The following is a 17,273-nucleotide window of genomic DNA, read 5'->3' on the forward strand; positions in this document are numbered from 1 at the left end:
CTCGCCCCCCATCCTCCGCCGCAGCTTCCGTGCCCCCGAGCCTGCGGAGAGCGAAACCGTGGCTGGGGAGGACGGCGCTGGGCGCTACGCGGTGGTGACGCCGCAGATCCAGAGGTTGGGCTCCTTCCGGAGGGCGTCCCGCATGTACAAGCAGCACTGGTCCAAGCAGCACGTCGTGCGGGTGCGGGAGATGCCCGACGCCTGGACGGCCGAGCAGGGCTACACCCGGCACCCTGCCGAACGCGGGCGGCAGCGGGCGAGCCAGAGGGGAGCCGACATCGGCCGGTACCTGGGCCAGCGCTCAGCGAGCGCCTGGAGGGACAGGCACCCCTGGGCGGACGGGTACCTGGGCAGCAAGCAGCCCTGGCGAAGCAAGGTAATGCCGGCGTGCAGTGAGCGAGGGGTGTTTTGTCGTAGAGATCGTTATGGGATGGAGATGGTGGGCGGGTGGGCATCACGTCCGGCCCCGATCACCAGCACTGCTCTGCCTGCTGGGAGGGGAAAGTGCGGTGCTGAGGGGTGTAAGGCGGCCTGAGCCATGGGCTGCGTTGGCAGGGTGAGGGGCGAGCGGCTGGGGGTGGTGGTGGGGTTCTGCACGGGGACCGGGCTGGACGGGGCACGGTTATTGCATGGCCCCCCCGTGCTGCAGACACCTGACTCTGGCTGGCTGCAGCCCACGTATGGAAATGCTGAGACCTGATCTGCAGGATGGGGCGGGAGAGGTTTCGTTAGCGGGAGGCACCACGACCCCGGCCGGTGTCTGCTTTCCTGCTCGCTGCTGGGCGGGCGCCAGCGGGGGCTGCGTAGAGCTGTGGTGCAGGGATAGATGTGGTGCTGGGTACAGCCGTGATGCTAGGTACTGCTGTGGTTCTGGGTACAGCTGTGGTGAGTCATTAGGTTTGGAAAGGAACTCAAGTCCAACTCCAACCCATTGTACCAACTCACTACCTCTCGGTGCCACATCTCCACACCCCCAGGGACGGTGACCCCACCACCTCCCCGGGCAGCCTGCATGCAGCCATCTCTGCCTGTTTCTGCTCAGGATCTCCAGTGACAGCAATGGAGCAGTCCCAAGCGTTGCCTCACTGGGGCTGATCCCAATTTTCAGCCCTGTTCTCTGCAGACGTGATACTTTTGTTACAGGAACCCATTTCAGGGCCATGGGTGATTGTTCGGGGTCCCTGTGCTTACTGGCACTGGGGTCATAGACAGCAATTCAGGGCAGTGGCGGTGGCCCAGGTGGGATGTAGCAAGGGAATGGAGATGCTGCGATGGTGCCCATGCTGTCTTCCTGTGCAGATGCAGTCGCTGTGCAGCCTGCCCATCGTGCGCTACCAGGAGCCGCAAGAGGAGGACGGGCTGGAGGACATGACCCAGTTGGAGTGAGTGCTGTGGTCCCATCCAGGGACAGTTCCATCCCCACGGGGGCTGTGGGTCCTGCACCCCTCGTGCTCCCTAATACAGCCTCCCCCTGCACCAGGGACCTGCAGGAAGCTGCGGTGCTGAGCAACATCCGCACACGCTTCGAGCGCCAGCTCATCTATGTAAGGACAGGGCTGCAGGGGTCCCCCGGGCACTGCTCCCCCAGCACCCTCAGCCTCTCATTACTCTCCTGCAGACCTACATCGGCAGCATCCTGGTGTCAGTGAATCCCTACCGCCTGTACAACATCTACGGGATGGAGCAGGTGCTGCAATACGAAGGCAGGGCACTGGGCGAGAACCCGCCGTGAGTTCTGTGTTGCTGTGCCACCACCCACCCCCAGTCCTGCAGAGCCTGAGCTGCCCACGTTGGGGTGACACAGGGATGCCTACGTGCCTCCCACTGTTTCCAGGCACCTCTTTGCAATTGCAAATGTCGCCTACTCCAAAATGATGGATGCCAAACACAACCAGTGTATTGTCATCAGGTGAGGGGTGGCCATCCCCACGCACTGCCCGTAATTAGTACTGCCCTGATTGCACAGGGCGCACCAGCCCGGCCCCATGGATATCTCTGGGCATGGGGTGCATTAGGGGTGCACTGGGTGGGTGTGTTAGAGGTGGGCTCTGCCTTTCAGTGGGGAGAGCGGCTCAGGGAAGACGGAGGCCACCAAGCTGATCCTGCGCTACCTGGCAGCCGTCAGCCAGAAGCGCAGCACTGCACAGCAGGTAGGGGCTGCCACTCACCCTGTTCCCACCCCTGTCCCCATCCCTGCCTCCCTCCACCAGCTCCACTGCTCTCTCCTTGTCCCCATGCTTCCACCTGGACCACGGCAGATAGAGGTACTTGTGGGGCATGCAGACTGAGATGGCTCAATGAGGCTGAGCAACATGGTGGCATTTCTGCCACATCATCCCAGCCACACGGGGACAGGGAGGGTGGGAGCTGGAATCTGTGTACATGCATGTGCATGGGGTTGTTGCACTGTGCTGCATCCCAGTGCAGGCTGGTGATGTTGCACACCTCCAGTCTAGGTGTGCAATGGTGGTGGCACTGCTGGGGGGGCTGGCACAGCATGTCTCATGTCTGTTGGGGTACCTCACCTGTGCTCTCCCCATTGGCTGTGGGCAGATCCTGGAAGCAACCCCCTTGCTGGAATCCTTCGGCAATGCCAAAACTGTGAGAAACGACAATTCCAGCAGGTTTGGGAAATTTGTGGAAATCTTTCTGGAGGAGTAAGTAACACCCATCCTTCTCACATGTCCACTCCCATCCCATGTCATCCCCATCCCGGTGCCCTGCCCTGCTCCTGGACCACCCCCATCAATCACAGCTGGGGTGGGACACACATACATTGCTTCTTTTAGGAATGAAATATGGAAAGGGGAAAGGCAAAGACAGGAAGACACGTGGCATTTGTTGTCTCCTGCCCATGGTGCAGCAGTGCTGCGCCAGAAGTGGGCACCCTGACTGCCTATGGGTCCCCATGGTCCCTCCTGATTAGCAACACCAATCCCATAGGGATATCCATTGGGATGACCAATGTCACCTTGGGGTGCACAGCTCCTGCCACGCTTGGGAACCCACTGGGAGGAACCTTGGGTTGGGGGTGAACCCTGCATATAGCAGGAGAAGGAGGGGGGCACAGAGCCATCCTGCAGACCCCCAGGTTGTCAGCCAGGTGCCCGCTCTCACCCCTGCAGTGGTCTGATTTGCGGTGCCATCACCTCACAGTATCTGCTGGAGAAGTCCCGTGTGGTCTTCCAGGTGGGTGCCAGGGGGGTCCCTTCAACTTTATCCACACACCTCCCTTGCCCTGCAGCTCATCCTTCTGCCCTACAGGCCAAAAGCGAGCGCAATTATCACATCTTCTATGAGATGCTGGTGGGGCTGCCCGCCCAGCAGCGGCAGCGCTACTGCCTGCAGGGAGCTGAGACCTACTACTACCTGAACCAGGTGGCAAGCCCCTGCCTCCTCCTAAGCCTTTCCAGGGGGCTCATGGGGTCCCTCTGTGCCATACTCCTTCAAGTCTGGGGGTGCTGATGGCACTGGGATCTGTGGCAGGGTGGGAACTGTGAAATCCCCGGCAAGGATGATGCAGAGGATTTCCGCCGTCTGCTCAACACTATGGAGGTGCTGGGCTTCAGTGTGGATGAGCAGAACAGCATCTTCCGCATCCTCTCCTCTGTCCTCCACCTGGGAAATGTCTACTTTGAGAAATATGAGGTACGTGAGCCAACTTGGTGCCGAGTTCTTTTGACCCAATTTGGGGTACATACAAAGGGAACGCCCTGTTCCATCACTCTTTGTCCTGCAGACGGACTGCCAGGAGATCGCAACGGTGGTGAGTGCCACAGAGATCCGGACAGTGGCTGAGCTGCTGCAGATCTCCCCCGAGGGCCTGCAGAAAGCCATCACCTTCAAGGTGACGGTGAGTGTGGGGGGGGCACCGCTCCAGTCTGAGGGATGTGTTGGTGATCGTGGCTAAAATCTCAGTCCCATCAATGCTTTGTGCATCCCCAACTAGGAAACACTGCGGGAGAAGATTTTCACCCCCTTGACTGTCGAAAGTGCTGTGGATGCTAGGTAAAGGGAGGTGGTCTGGGACTGAGAGGATAGGGACATCACAGTAGGGGACAGGGAAAAAGGGATGATCTCTATGCAGATTTGGTGCTAGAGGCCATGCGTGCAGACCTATGTGTGATGTGCATTGGCCAGGCTGTACAGGGTGCTGCAGGTGCATGGGCAGGGTGCCTTGGTCAGCGCTATGCTTGCCCACCCCTTGTAGAGATGCCATTGCCAAGACCCTCTATGCCCTGCTCTTTGGCTGGCTCACCGACCGCATCAACAAGCTGGTGTACCCACGGCAGGACGCCCTCTCCATTGCCATCCTGGACATCTATGGCTTTGAGGTGGGCATAGACCTCACTGTACACTCTATTTCCCCATTTTTGCTGTGAATAGCTCTGGATAGCCCCACTGCTCTTTTTTGCAGGACCTCAACTTCAACAGCTTTGAGCAGCTGTGCATCAACTATGCCAATGAGTACCTGCAGTTCTTCTTCAACAAGATTATCTTCCAAGAGGAGCAGGTGGGCAGGGGAGCGGAGCAACACTCTGCTCATCTCTGGCCATGTCACCATGGATCTGGGGACTTTGGGGTGTTGAAGTGCCCAGCCCGGGGTGCAGGACTCAGTGAGCTGCTGCCATGGCAGGAGGAGTACCTGCGGGAGCAGATTGAGTGGAAGGAAATCCCCTTCAGTGACAACCAGCCCTGCATCGACCTCATCTCCCAGAAACCATATGGCATCCTCCGCATCCTGGATGACCAGAGCTGCTTCCCCCAGGTGAGGCTGCCCCGAGCTGAGGCATCGAGAATGGCATCACCAGCTTGTCACCATGCCTGGGTGTCACCAGGGCTGCTCAGCTCCTGGGCTATCCTGAACCATCTGGGAAGCCCACTGTTACCTGGCTGGGTGTCCCCATGAGCTGTGCCATGGAGCCTCACCTCGCTGTCTGCCCCCAGGCCACGGATCACACATTCCTGCAGAAGTGTCACTACCACCATGGGACCAACCCGTTGTACACCAAGCCGAAGATGCCGCTGCCTGAGTTCACCATCAAGCACTATGCGGGAAAGGTGACCTACCAGGTGTGTGAAGGGTTATAGAGCTGACATGGAGGGTCGTGGGGCTGATCGTAGAATCATAAAGGTTGGTAAAGATCTCCAAGATCACCAAGTCCAACCATTGATCCATCACCACCATGCCCACAAACCATGTTCCTAAAATCCAGCAGCAGGGGGCAAGGGGCAGTTCAGGGCTCTGTCTGGGGGCTGGGAGTGGTCTCCCTCCTGCAGAGTCCCAGCCTGGAGCTCCTCACCTCCCTGCTGGGCTCCTCACTGTGAGGTTTTGCCCTTTGCCAGGTTCACAAGTTTTTGGATAAAAACTATGACCAGGTCCGTCAGGACGTGCTGGACCTGTTCATCAGCAGCAGGACCAAGGTATGGCCCTGCCTGGGGCACCGGACACAGACACATGCTGCTTGTAATGTCTCCAAGCATTTGTCCCCCACTCAAGGGGATCAGCAGCAGATGATGCAACCCTATGCCCTTTTGCCATAGGGCTCCCCAGCCTTTTTGTCACACAGACTGTTCTTGAGTGGCCACCAGGGCCACCTTCCTGCTCCATAACCCTTCCTGTCCCTCCAAGGTGGTGGCCAACCTGTTCTTCGGCCATGCCCAGGTGCTGGCCCGGCAGAGGAGCCTGGTCAGGAGGAGCAGCACCAGGACGCGGCGTTACAAGGCTCCCACTGTGGCTGCACGGTTCCAGCAGTCTCTTCTGGACTTGGTGGAGAAGATGGAGAGGTTGGCACGAGCAGGGCACTCATGACACTGCTGGAGGGCGGGGGATGGTTGGACCCATGTCCCTGGTGGCCAGGCTGGCTTTGTTCCCTGTCCCCTGATGGCATCTCTCCAACACAGGTGCAACCCCTTCTTTGTGCGCTGCCTCAAACCCAACAACAAGAAGGTGAGCGCGGTGGGTGCATGGTGCCATGTGGGTCCTCGTGTCTCCTTGCCCCTCGCTGGTGAGGATCTGCCTACATGGCCACCAAGGCTTCACTACTTGTCCCCTCAGGAGCCAGGGCTCTTTGAGGCTGATGTGGTCAGCAGCCAGCTGCGCTACTCGGGCATCTTGGAGACCATCCGCATCCGCAAGGAGGGCTTCCCCATTCGCATCCCTTTCCTCGTCTTCATCGACAGGTGCCTGGGGTGTGCAGGATGGTGGCTGTGAATCGATCACTGCCAGCTCTGGGGAACCCACAGTAGGGAGCTGTGCCAGGAGAAGTTGCTATCCCAGGCAACGGGGAGGGCCCATGCCAACATGATGGGAGAAGTCCCATGTGGTAGCACTGCTGGTGACAGTGCTGTGGGCTCTCCTAGGTACCGTTGCCTGGTTGACATGTGGTCCAATGTTGTGCCCAGTGGGGCCAACTGTGTGGAAATGCTGAGGAACCTCTGCCCTGTCAACCCCAGCATGTACTACGTCGGCGTCAGCAAGGTACCAAAAGGCTGCTGGAGAATTTGAGGTGCTCAGGTACAAGTGATGTACCATAGGGGCTCACGCCATGCTCCCTCCAGCTCTTCCTGAAGGAACAGCTGTACCAGGCACTGGAGAGCAAGCGAGCCCGTGCCCACCACCTGGCTGCACTCACACTGCAGCGCTACGCCCGCACCTTCTTCATCAAGAAGCGCTTCCGCTCCCTGCGCCGAAAAATTGTCCTGTTGCAGAGCCGGGCGCGTGGCTATCTGGCCAGGTAGGGCTGGGGGTCACTGGGTGGGAGGGCAGCAGAGGGCACAGGATGATGGAGTGCCCTCCTGCAGGCAGCGGTACCGCCGCATGAGGCACACACTCATCAAGTTCAGGTCGCTGGTACACATCTATGTGAACCGCCGGCGGTACCTCAAGGTGAGGTGGGCAGATCCGGGAGCTCTTCAGACTCCCATCCCCACCACCTCCTTGGTGGCGTGGCAAGAGCACCTTGGTGTGGTACCATGCCTCTGGGTCTCCATGGTGCTGGGGCTTATGTGTAGCATCCCTGTGCTTGCAGAGGAAGGAGGATGCACGCCGGCGGGCAGAGGAGGAGAAGGAGAGGATGAAGCAGGTAATGGAGTGATGCTCTCGTGCCCTTGCCTATTGCCATGCCACAGCACTCTGTGGTATTGGGGATGAGGAGGAGAAGCTCAGAAATGGGGCCCCATCCCTGTGCTCATGGCAGGAGCTGACAAGGAGGGAGGTGGTGGACGTGACACACCTGGAGATCCCTGCTGAGCTGATGGGGCTACTGGAGGCTGCGGCGGGTGAGTGGATCAGGCACAGCCCCCAGCCTGCACCACCCTTATCCCCATCCCTGGCTGCGGGTGCCAGAGCTGCTGGCTGTGTGCTGCAGCTGCCCGTGAGGTGAACGCCGGCTGTGTGGTCCTGGTGCCACCACCAGCATTGCAGCCTGACTCCCAGCTCACCCTGCCCCTTGACATCAATGATTACTCCATGGCCAAGTACGTGCGGGGCCACTTCCAGGTAAGGGTGGCACCAGCCGCCTGCCCCAGCAGACAGGGGGCTCACGGGGGTCCTCATTGCCCTGGATATGGTGCAGCTGTTAGGTTTGGGGTCCCCAAGGTGGTGCCATGGGGCGTGAGTGGGGCTGGCTGCGGGGTGGCTGCGGTGCTGCGTGGAGCTGGAGGTGGCCCCCCTCCGCCCGCCCTCCCTGTGGGTTCTGTTGTCTCCAGGGGCCGCGGGGACCCCGCTGAGGTTATTGGAGAGAGACCCGCCGAGCCCCTCCTGGATGCCCAACGCGGGGCCGGGAGACCCAGGTCGCTTTGTTCCTTGGCTCTGGCCACTTTGTGTCTTTCCTCTTCCTCCTCTTCCTCTATTTATACTGCGTGTTTCCAAGTCCCCGGGATCCCCAACAACATTGCATCCTTCTCTCAGCCTCCACAAGGTGTCGACCCCATCCCACATCCCAACCCTTTCTCAGCCCCAAAGTCTCCATCCTCAACACTCGGAGCATTCCACTGCGTTTCCCCTGGTGGCAGCGGCATGGTCCCCCAGGGGAGCAGGTAGCCACAGGTGTGGATGTCACCACAGGAGCCGGCCTTTGGGATGCTGACGGCCCCACTGGTGGCCCCGCTCACCCGGCTGGATGAGGAGCTGTGCCATGAAGCACTCAGCCTCTTCAAGTTGGTAGGTCGGAGAGCACAGAACGAGGAAGAGGAGCTGAGCTGGAAGAAAGGAGACAGACAGCTTCCACCCCGCTCTGCCCTTACAGATCCTGCGCTTCATGGGTGACCCGGGGCTGGGTGGCAAGCAGGAGACTCTTTTTGGCAACTACATCGTGCAGAAGGGGCTGTCGGCACCGGGGCTGCGGGATGAGCTGCTGGCACAAACAGCCAACCAGGTCTGGCGCAACACCAACGTCAACAATGAGGAGCGGGGCTGGCTGCTGCTGGCTGCCTGCCTCAGTGCCTTCCCCCCATCCACTGCCTTCGACAAGTACTTGCTGAAGTGAGCTGGGGATGGGGGCTTGCTGGGACGCCAAGGGTTGGTGTGGGATGGGGTCTGGGTCCATTGTGGGGATAATCTGGAGTGCGTCACTGGGGACAGTGCCCAGATCCTGTGGGTCGCATGTTTATAGACAGCCTGGTAACAATGCTGGGTGCTTCCAGCATCCCCTAGGACCATCTTGGCACATGCGCCCATGGATGCTGCTCCTATCTGGGAGTGCTCTGAGGTCCCCATGTGGTCACTTAGGGTCAGCCTGATGCACATGTCTAAGGATGCTGTTCCCATCTGAGGTCCCCACCATGTTTCCTCAGGGTCAATCTGACACATGTCCCCAGAGATACTGCTCCCATCTGGGAGTGCTCTGAAATCCCTCCATGGTCCCTTACAGCCTATGTCTGAGACCACCACAGGGTTGCCCCTTGGTAGCCATCCTTTTCCCACAGGTTTGTCTCCGACTACGCCTTTGCTGGCTACAAACCGGTGTGCCAGCGCAAGCTGATGCACGCCATGGCACGGTCCCAGCTGGGTGCCCGTGCTTACCCACCCTCACTGCTGGAGTGGACAGCGAACCGGCAGCAAGCCAGCATGGCACTGCAGCTCTTCTGCTTCAATGGTGTGGGGTGGCACAGAGCTGGGTTTTTGGGGGGGGGTCCCAGTGCAAGAGAGGACCTTGGAACCCACTCACCACCCATTCTTCCCCAGGCGACCAATTCTCCTGCCCCGTGCACTCCTGGAGCACTGGTGAGGACCTGGCAGGAGATGTTCTGAAGCACAGGTACCACCAGCTTGGCTTCCTGCAGCTCCCCCTAAGCCATCTGGAATGACCTCGAATCTGGAGTGGGAGCCACGCTGCCCAGCTCTCGGGCATGGTGTCCCCCAGAGCGGGGTCAGCCTGTCCCAAGTGTCCTGCTGTCAGCAGGGGGCTGGTGGAGGGCTGGCGCGGGTGGTCCGTGGCCATGAAGGTGGGCACCCAGTGGGCTGAGCTAGCTGGCCATGATTACGTCCTGGACCTCATCTCTGACTTGGAGCTGCTGCAGGGTTTCCCCAAGCAGAAGTCCTGCTTCCTCATTGCCTGGGACGGGGCGGAGAGCTGGGACCATGCCAGCCGGGTGTAGGTACCCGGGATGGGACACAGCCCTGCAGTCGGCACAGGGCTGGATGGGTGCTGTAGGGACACGGGTTGGTGCAAATCCTCACTCTCTGTAGGGTGCATCCCATGAATTTGGATGAAGTGCCGCCTCCTCCGGCTGTCAGAGCACCCACACTGCCGTCGCTGGTGGAGGCAGAGGGGTATCCACCACATGGTACGGCAGCCCCTGGTCCCGAGCTGCCCATGGGGTTGTGCTCACTGCAGGGTTTCTGGGCTCATCCTGCCCTCTGCCCACCAGACACCGACTCTGGGGAGCACAGAACCCAGAAGGGTTTGGATCGGTACCTGGACAGCCTCTTTGACCCGGTGCTCTCCTATGGCAACGGGGTGAGTGGCGTTGCTGGCCCAAGGGTCAGCAGAGGCCAGGGGCATGGGATATAGCACAGCCTCCATGGTGGGGCTGTGCCTCAGTTTCCCCTGGACATCTGGTCACCAGGAGCTGGAGAAGCCTGCTGCCATCGTGCAGAGGATGAAGGGAGGCGGCGGCGTGGGAGGGGTGGACAGCAGCAGTGGTGCCAAGCAGCAGCAACCCGCCATGCCCACTGACACGCAGCAGCCAAGAGGTGAGCTCCTGGGTCCCTCCCTGTCTCCATGCCATAATTTCCCCATCTGATCCCTAGTCCCTCGACCTGGGGAATACCCTGCCCCCCTGCAGTCCTCAGTGCTGGGCTGGCTGAGCTCTCCATATTGCCTTCACAGGTGTGGAGCCAGCCTCACCCCCACAGAACCACACAGACCCCAGCCCACCAGGGGCCCCGGTCAGTGGGGTAGTGCCGGGAGGGGCTGAACCCACTCCTGACCGAGCTGCTCCCCAACCATGGGGGCACTGGGGACCAATGGGGCAAATGGTCCTCATGGGGCAATTTCACCTTGCAGGGCAGAGCAGCAGAGGGGGCACCCACACGGGCCCCCCAGCCCCGGCCCTACTCACAGAAAGCAGGTAAGGGGTGCCTGGGCCGGGAGCTTGACATCAAGTGGGCTGGTTGTCCATACAGTCCCCATGAGCCATGGTTTGTCCTCACAGCACCCACAGGCTGGCAATGGAATGGTGAGCCGGTGCAGCATTCCCGGCTGAACTCGGAGCACATCCCACGGCCCACACACAACATCCGTAACATCATCCGGCAGTGCCAGCCCACTTCACGTGGCCCCCAGCCCCACAGGTACCCCCAGGCCCTGCTCTGAGCTGTGGGGCTGCCAACTGTGTCCTCCGGCCTCATTACCCTCTTACTGGAGGGTTTGTGATGCTGGGATGTGGGTGATACTGGGATGTGGGCGATGCCTGGATGCAGGCGATGCTGTGGTTTGTGTGACATCAGGCTGCTGTCTCCACAGCAAGCTCTTTGGGAAGAAGCTGGATCCCCACGAGGAAGCCTTGCAGATCCTGAAGGAGCAGCTTTCAGCAGGCCGAGTGCCTGCGGCTGTGGTAGGGATGTGGCCACCCTTGTGCCTCCTGTGCTGGGCTGGGGGAGCTGCCAGCCCCGACACTAGTCTGCTCACTGCCTCACAGGGGATCACGGAGGCTGTGGCTGCAGTGAAACCGGTCCCCAGTGGCAGGTACCAGCTGAGAGCATCAATGAGGCGACTGGGAGCCTCCCGGCCTCCAGGTATTGCAAGGCAGAGCCACACTGGGGTCTCAGGGCAGTGGGGCAACTTGTCCTTCCCCCATGGCACTGGGTCTGGATGCAGGTCCCACTCTGCAGCATCCTCATGAGATAATGGCTGTGCCCTCCCTGACCCACAGTGGTTCCCATGCCTCAGTTACCCCTGGCAGAGAGGAGCTGTCAGCTGTCCCCCCCAGGGTCATGCAGGGCTTTCCATCCCTTTGCAGTCTTCGTGTCAAGGGAGCTCCCATCTGAGGCACAGCAGGTGCAGACTCAGCTTCACCGCAGCTGCAGCGAGGACTTCTACACCTACTGCAATGTGCCCTGGAAAATATACATCCGCAAGGAGGTGCAGGGCTGGGGACAGGGCTGGGACTGAGGAAGAGCTAGAGACAGCCTGCTCCATGCGGCATGGGGGGAAGTCAGGAGAACACGGTGTGAGCAGCATCATCTGCTCCATGCCCAGCGGGAATAGTATCTGTCCTCTCTGTACTGGAATAAGATTTGTGCCAAATCTCTGCATGGATAAAGGGGATTTTCCCCAACTGAGCTGTGCCGGTGTCCCTCCTGGCAGGTTTTCTACCCCAAGGACAGCTTCAACAACCCGCTGCTGCTGGACCTCATCTTCCGGCAGGTGAGGAGCCAGCCCTGCATCTCCACCTCCAGCTCCACAGAGCTTCCCACAGCTCAGCTGAAGGCAGGGAGAGCTGGGGGCATCGGGGACACATAACTCCCTGTGCTTCTCACCCCAGATCTTCACCGACACACTCTCTGACACCTGCATCCGCATCAGCCCCGAGGAGCGGCTCCGCATGAAATCCCTCTTTGGTAATGCTCATCTGCACCCCAAATACTGCTATTCCTGGGAAGGAGAGAGAAGCTCACAGTGGAGTGCTCCCGTTCTCCCACTCTGACAACTCCCCATCTCTTGCCACAAGTGATTCTGCTTAAATGTGAACCAGTTTTGCCTGTAAATGAGCTGGCTGTGACCTGGTGTTTCACAGTCACTAGTTGTGCTGGGGCTCAGCCAGGCTTGCTGCTTTAGAGCAATATGTTTCACTGTTCTGGTCAGGCTGGGAGATGGGATGAGCAACCTCATCTCGCACCAGAACCCCCATCCAGAACCCCTTTGCTTTTCCCACAGCTGAAAACAAACTGGACTCCTTCAGCCCCGTGGCCACTGAGAGTGTCAAGAAGGAGATTGTGACAGCCGCCCGGGACAGCTGTGAGGTTTATTTCTCACGCCTCTTCCCTGCCACGGTGAGGGCACATCATGGGGTGGGACACGGTGGTGACAGTCCCTGTGCCCGGCTGATGTGCAGTGATGTGCAGGGCAGCGTGGGGACGGGCGTGCAAATCTTGGCTGTGTCCCACGCTGGCATCAAACTGCTGAGGTTGGTGAAGGGCACCAACATGCCTGGGGAGCAGCTGCGTGTGCTGCGGGTGTACAGGTAGGGGCTGCCCCATGTGTCCATCGGGATGGGTGCTGTGGGTGTCCGGTGCTTCATCCTGCCCTCTACTTGCCCCAGCTATGCAGACGTGCTCTTCGTGGCCACCCCATCCAGGAACATGTTGGAGTTCAACCTGAGCAGCGAGAAGTTCATCCTCTTCTCCCCAAAAGCTCCTCAGGTGAAGGCCATGGTGGACCACTTCATCACGGAGCTCAGGAAGGTGGGGGACACATCTTGGGGATGGGGAGGGCAGTAGGGGTCAGTCTGCTCATGGGACACTGTCTGGGACCTGCGGGGTTTGGTGGGGTTGGTACCCTGGGGTGGTTCTACAGGTGCTCGAGGCCCCTGTGCATGCATTTCCATGAGTGCATGTGCATGCGTGCATGGGCTGTGCCAGCCTGCCAACCCCCCCCTGTCCCCAGGACTCCCAGTATGTGGTGGCCGTGAGGAACTACAGCCCTGAGGATGGGGCTCAACTCAGCTTCCACAAAGGAGACATCATTCACCTGCAGCCACTGGAGCACCCCAAGAGAGGTGAGCCACCTCCTGTCCTCGCCCCTTGCCCTTCATGAGCTCAAGGGTCCCACCCCACCCTCAGCCAGGGCATAGCTCTGGGGACATGTTGGTGGCCTGGAGGTGGCCATCCCTGTGATATCCATGGCCATGTCCCCACAGATCACTACTACGGCTGCGTGGTTCGCAAGAAGGTGATGTACCTGGAGGAGCTGAAGACTGGCACGCAGGATTTTGGTGGGTGGCTCTGTGGTATCCCTGTGTGTGTCCCCAGTGTGTATCCATCTGACCTGAGCTTTGTTTCACCCGGGGGCTGGATCCCACTTCTGTTGCCTCCAAGAAAACAAGCTGGCTTTGGCTCTTTTTAACACCAACCCAAAGCAAAGGGATGCTCCCCTGTGGTTCCCATCCTGGATGGTTGCAGCACTGGGTGCTGCTCCACATCTCTGCATCCAGTGGCGTCTGTGCCCCCTCCGCTGTGCCTTTGCCTCACACAGTGCCAAGCTGCAGCTGCTTCCAACTGAAAGCCACAGCCAGACCCCATGGCGAGGGCTTGTGGGTGCCACGGGGTGACACTCGGGGCCATCCCCACCCCTCTGCCTGATGCAGGGTGGAAGTTCGGGGCCATCCACGGCAGGTCAGGGCTCTTCCCAGCTGAGTTCGTCCAGCCCGTTGCAGCCCCTGACTTCGTCCACTTGCCAGTGGGGAGGAAGGAAGAGCCTGGAGACAAGCAGGGCAGGGTGGCAGCCTCAGGGGCCGTGGCTATGGCTGTGGCTTCCACTGCTGTGGCCCAAGAACTGGATCGCAAAACTGAGGTAAGTGTTGCTCTGGGGCTACTGCTTGTGCACGGTGCCAGCTATGCCCTGTGCCCAGTGCTGGCCATGCCCTGTGCCTACCCCTCCTTTCTGCAGGGGTCTCCCACCAGCACTGCCTTCCCAGAGGGTCCAGAGAGTGACAGCAGCGAGCAGCTTGGGGATGGCACGGAGACCTGCCCCATGCTGGCCTTTGCCAGGCAGTATTTCCGTGCAGCGCAGCGTGGGACCACGTGAGTGCCTGATGGAGGGACGAGGACACCCTGGGGATGGCTGTGCCCACCTGCTCCCTCATCCCTCTCTCTTAGGGAGTCCTGTGGGAGCAAGGGCAAGATGGATGGGCCCAGAGGGATGGAGATGCTGAAGTTCACCAAGGTGCGGGGAAGTGGGGTGCATCGGGGATGGCAGTGTCATGCAAAGCTGGTGTTTGTTGTGGTGTGCCACCCTGTGCCTGGAGATGTCTCTTGCTATGGCATCATTTGTGATCCTTGAGGTCTGATGTGCTCAAGAGCTACTCCAGCATTCACCCTCTCCCCCCCCAGATTCCCATCCAGGAGTCACTCATTGAGTTCACAGATAACAGTGTCAACAAACTGGCGACTGAGGCTTTCCAAGGTGGGCACAGCCCCCCATCCCATCCCCTGCCCCATGGGTGGCCAAATGGGGTGCCTCCTCCAGCCTGCTTGCCCCACGTGCTGCAGTTCGGGAGGCTCTCTCTTGCCCTGGGGAAGGGACGAGTGAGCTCTGTCACCTTGTGGCTTTGTCAACCCCAGCTGTGATGAAGTTCATGGGTGACCACCCTCTGCGAGGGCAAACAGAGCTGGACATCGTCTGCACCATCCTCAAGGTAAACCCCACAGCAGAGTGGTCATTGGTGGCAGCGGCCATGGGGATGTCCCCAGCCATGCACTGAACAGTGCCTCTCCCCCAGCTATGCTCCGAGCATGAGGTGCTACGGGATGAGGTGTACTGTCAGATCGTTAATCAGGTCACTGACAACACCAGCTCCAAGCCGTGAGTCCCTGTCTCCATGCTAGAGGCTGGCCTGGGGACAGCTGTGTCCTCTTGCAGCCCACACTGCACTATGCTGGCCCCTGGGGCTGTGGGTGCCACCATGGACACCCTTCACCCTGGGCTTCAGCCCAGCCCCTTCCCTGCAGGGACAGCTGCCAGAAGGGCTGGAGGCTGCTCTACATCCTCACCGCCTATTACAAGTGCTCCGAGGTGCTCAGGCCCTTCCTCCTGGCCTTCCTTCGGAATGCCAGCATGCACCCGGAGCTGCCTTTCCAGGGTAGGGGCTGCATATGCTCCAGAGACCTTTAAGAGAGCCAGAAAAGGGCAGTGTCCCAGCTCAGCCCCATCCCACCTGCCTCTGTCCTGTGCTGCAGAGTCCCCGGGGCTGTCATCCCCACACCAATCTATGTCTCTCTCAGGCATCTCCAAGGCCTGTGAGCAAAACCTGCGGAAAACCCTGCAGTTTGGTGGCCGCAGCCTCTTCCCCAGCAACATGGAGCTCAAAGCCATGGTGGTGAGGCCATGGGGTGCAGGGCAGGGCTGATGCCAGCTTGAGATCCCCTCCCAAAGTTTGGGATGTCTCCCATGTGCTTGGGAGCCTCCCATTGGGGAAGCTCTTCTGGGGATGCCCTGGGCTTTCAAGGGGGCAAAATGTGGCTCACCATGGCAGGGGCACCCTGGAGGTCTGGGGTGTCCTTATGGTGTGTGAGAAATGCACCCCATGCCTGATGTGTTCCCCTATGCAGGCTGGGCGCAGCGCCAAGCGCCAGCTCTTCCTCCTGCCTGGCGGCATCGAGAGGCACCTCAAGATCAAGACGTGCTCAGTGAGTCAGGGGACACGGTGGCTGAGCGCACCCCAGGCGCACGGTCACTGAGCTGAGGGACACTGAGAAAAAAGGGTCTCTGGAGATCACTTCCCTGGGGAGCTGCGCAGCGTGAACCGCAGCACAAGAGCTGGTGGTGGCCATGAATGTGGCAGGGGATGTGACACCACCCCAACCCCACATCTCTGTGCCCAGGTGGCTCTGGATGTGATAGAGGAGCTGTGCTGCGAAATGGGGCTGCAGCGCCGAGAGGCTTTGGATGAATATATCCTCTTCGTGGTCACCAACAGAGGTTAGAGGCCAGTAGGCTCAGTCGTGCCCCCAGGCGAGCACTAAATGGGGACCACCACTGTGCTGAGGCTGCCGGGGCTGCACAGGGCAGAGCGTGCGGCCTCTGACACGTCAGGAGTACATCTTGGATGTGGCCACCGAGACCGAGCGCCTGGACGCTGGCTACACTTTCTGGTGCCGCCGGGTGGTCTGGGGACAGCCCCTCAAGTTTGATAACGAGCTCTACGTCACAGTGCACTACAACCAGGTCAGGGTGTCCTCTCCCAACCATCGTCCCCTCCCAACAATTCACCACCCCCAGTGCTGGCTCCAAGCCGTATCACCGTGCTGTCTCCCTCCAGGTCCTCCCTGACTACCTCAAAGGGCTGTTCACCGTCCTGCCGCCCACCAGGCCAGGAGAGCAGCACTTCCAGCAAGTGGCCAAGCTGGCTGCTCTCCAGCACCGAGCCAAGGATGGCCACCACCTCCCCACCATGTATGGGACAGGCTGGGAGCCCATATCCTGCAGAGACTGGGGCCCATTGAGCACTGAAATCCCTGACCTCTGTGTTCCTGCAGGAGGGAGGTACAGGACTACATCCCCCCACAGCTCTTCCGCCTGCTGTCGGCCCCATCCTGGCTGCACACAGTGACCCAGCACATGCAGCAAGCACAGGCACTCAGTGCCCACCAGGCCCGGGCGCAGTTCCTGGGTGAGGGCTATGGGACAGGGATGGGGTAGGAAGGTTTCTTCATGGGCAATCCAAGAGATGCCGTCCTCCATCCACCCCCTCCTCCCTCAGGGCTGCTGAGTGCCTGCCCCATGTTCGGCTCATCCTTCTTCTACATCCAGAGCTGCAGCAACCACGCCATTGTCTCACCCTGCATCCTGGCCGTCAACCAGAACGGCCTCAACTTTCTCAGCAAGGAGACCCACGTAGGTGTGGGCTGGGGGGCCGAGCGATGGGGAAACCCCACAGTCCCTGCCGCAGGCTGGCACAGGGCCGTGAGAGCCATGAGGAGAGGTGGGGGCCGATATCTCCCTCCCAGCACAGTGGGGACCCTTAAAGAGCACAGAGCAGGGTCAGGAAGGCCTTCCCTACACGCTTTGCTGGGGATGTGCTGAGGCGCGCACCTTTTGGATGCGGTG

General features: G+C 60.1%; 1 protein-coding gene across 1 annotated transcript; it reads left to right on the top strand.

The window, feature by feature from the left end:
* Nucleotides 1-39: 39 nt before the first annotated feature.
* MYO15A (myosin XVA) lies at nucleotides 40-17,265 on the top strand. The gene is made up of 61 exons (XM_031555759.1): nucleotides 40-376; nucleotides 1,300-1,382; nucleotides 1,481-1,544; nucleotides 1,619-1,728; nucleotides 1,835-1,909; nucleotides 2,060-2,156; nucleotides 2,554-2,657; nucleotides 3,126-3,189; nucleotides 3,265-3,378; nucleotides 3,487-3,648; nucleotides 3,740-3,853; nucleotides 3,950-4,008; nucleotides 4,211-4,334; nucleotides 4,418-4,513; nucleotides 4,637-4,768; nucleotides 4,948-5,073; nucleotides 5,347-5,424; nucleotides 5,633-5,787; nucleotides 5,905-5,950; nucleotides 6,059-6,183; nucleotides 6,364-6,481; nucleotides 6,562-6,737; nucleotides 6,805-6,889; nucleotides 7,032-7,085; nucleotides 7,200-7,281; nucleotides 7,371-7,501; nucleotides 8,069-8,164; nucleotides 8,250-8,485; nucleotides 8,929-9,098; nucleotides 9,188-9,260; nucleotides 9,402-9,596; nucleotides 9,692-9,789; nucleotides 9,874-9,962; nucleotides 10,072-10,198; nucleotides 10,335-10,393; nucleotides 10,512-10,575; nucleotides 10,660-10,798; nucleotides 10,971-11,061; nucleotides 11,146-11,242; nucleotides 11,467-11,588; nucleotides 11,814-11,873; nucleotides 11,992-12,067; nucleotides 12,384-12,499; nucleotides 12,572-12,690; nucleotides 12,769-12,910; nucleotides 13,113-13,224; nucleotides 13,366-13,440; nucleotides 13,813-14,018; nucleotides 14,115-14,248; nucleotides 14,324-14,390; nucleotides 14,558-14,630; nucleotides 14,789-14,862; nucleotides 14,947-15,029; nucleotides 15,176-15,306; nucleotides 15,449-15,543; nucleotides 15,776-15,853; nucleotides 16,049-16,145; nucleotides 16,231-16,391; nucleotides 16,486-16,619; nucleotides 16,703-16,836; nucleotides 16,927-17,265. Exons 1-61 carry the CDS (start codon nucleotides 143-145, stop codon nucleotides 17,247-17,249), a joined length of 6,954 nt encoding a protein of 2,317 aa, XP_031411619.1. The 5' UTR covers nucleotides 40-142; the 3' UTR covers nucleotides 17,250-17,265.
* Nucleotides 17,266-17,273: the final 8 nt, after the last annotated feature.

Source organism: Meleagris gallopavo, chromosome 16 (assembly GCF_000146605.3).
Source record: "Meleagris gallopavo isolate NT-WF06-2002-E0010 breed Aviagen turkey brand Nicholas breeding stock chromosome 16, Turkey_5.1, whole genome shotgun sequence".
NCBI classification, from domain to species: Eukaryota; Metazoa; Chordata; class Aves; order Galliformes; family Phasianidae; genus Meleagris; species Meleagris gallopavo.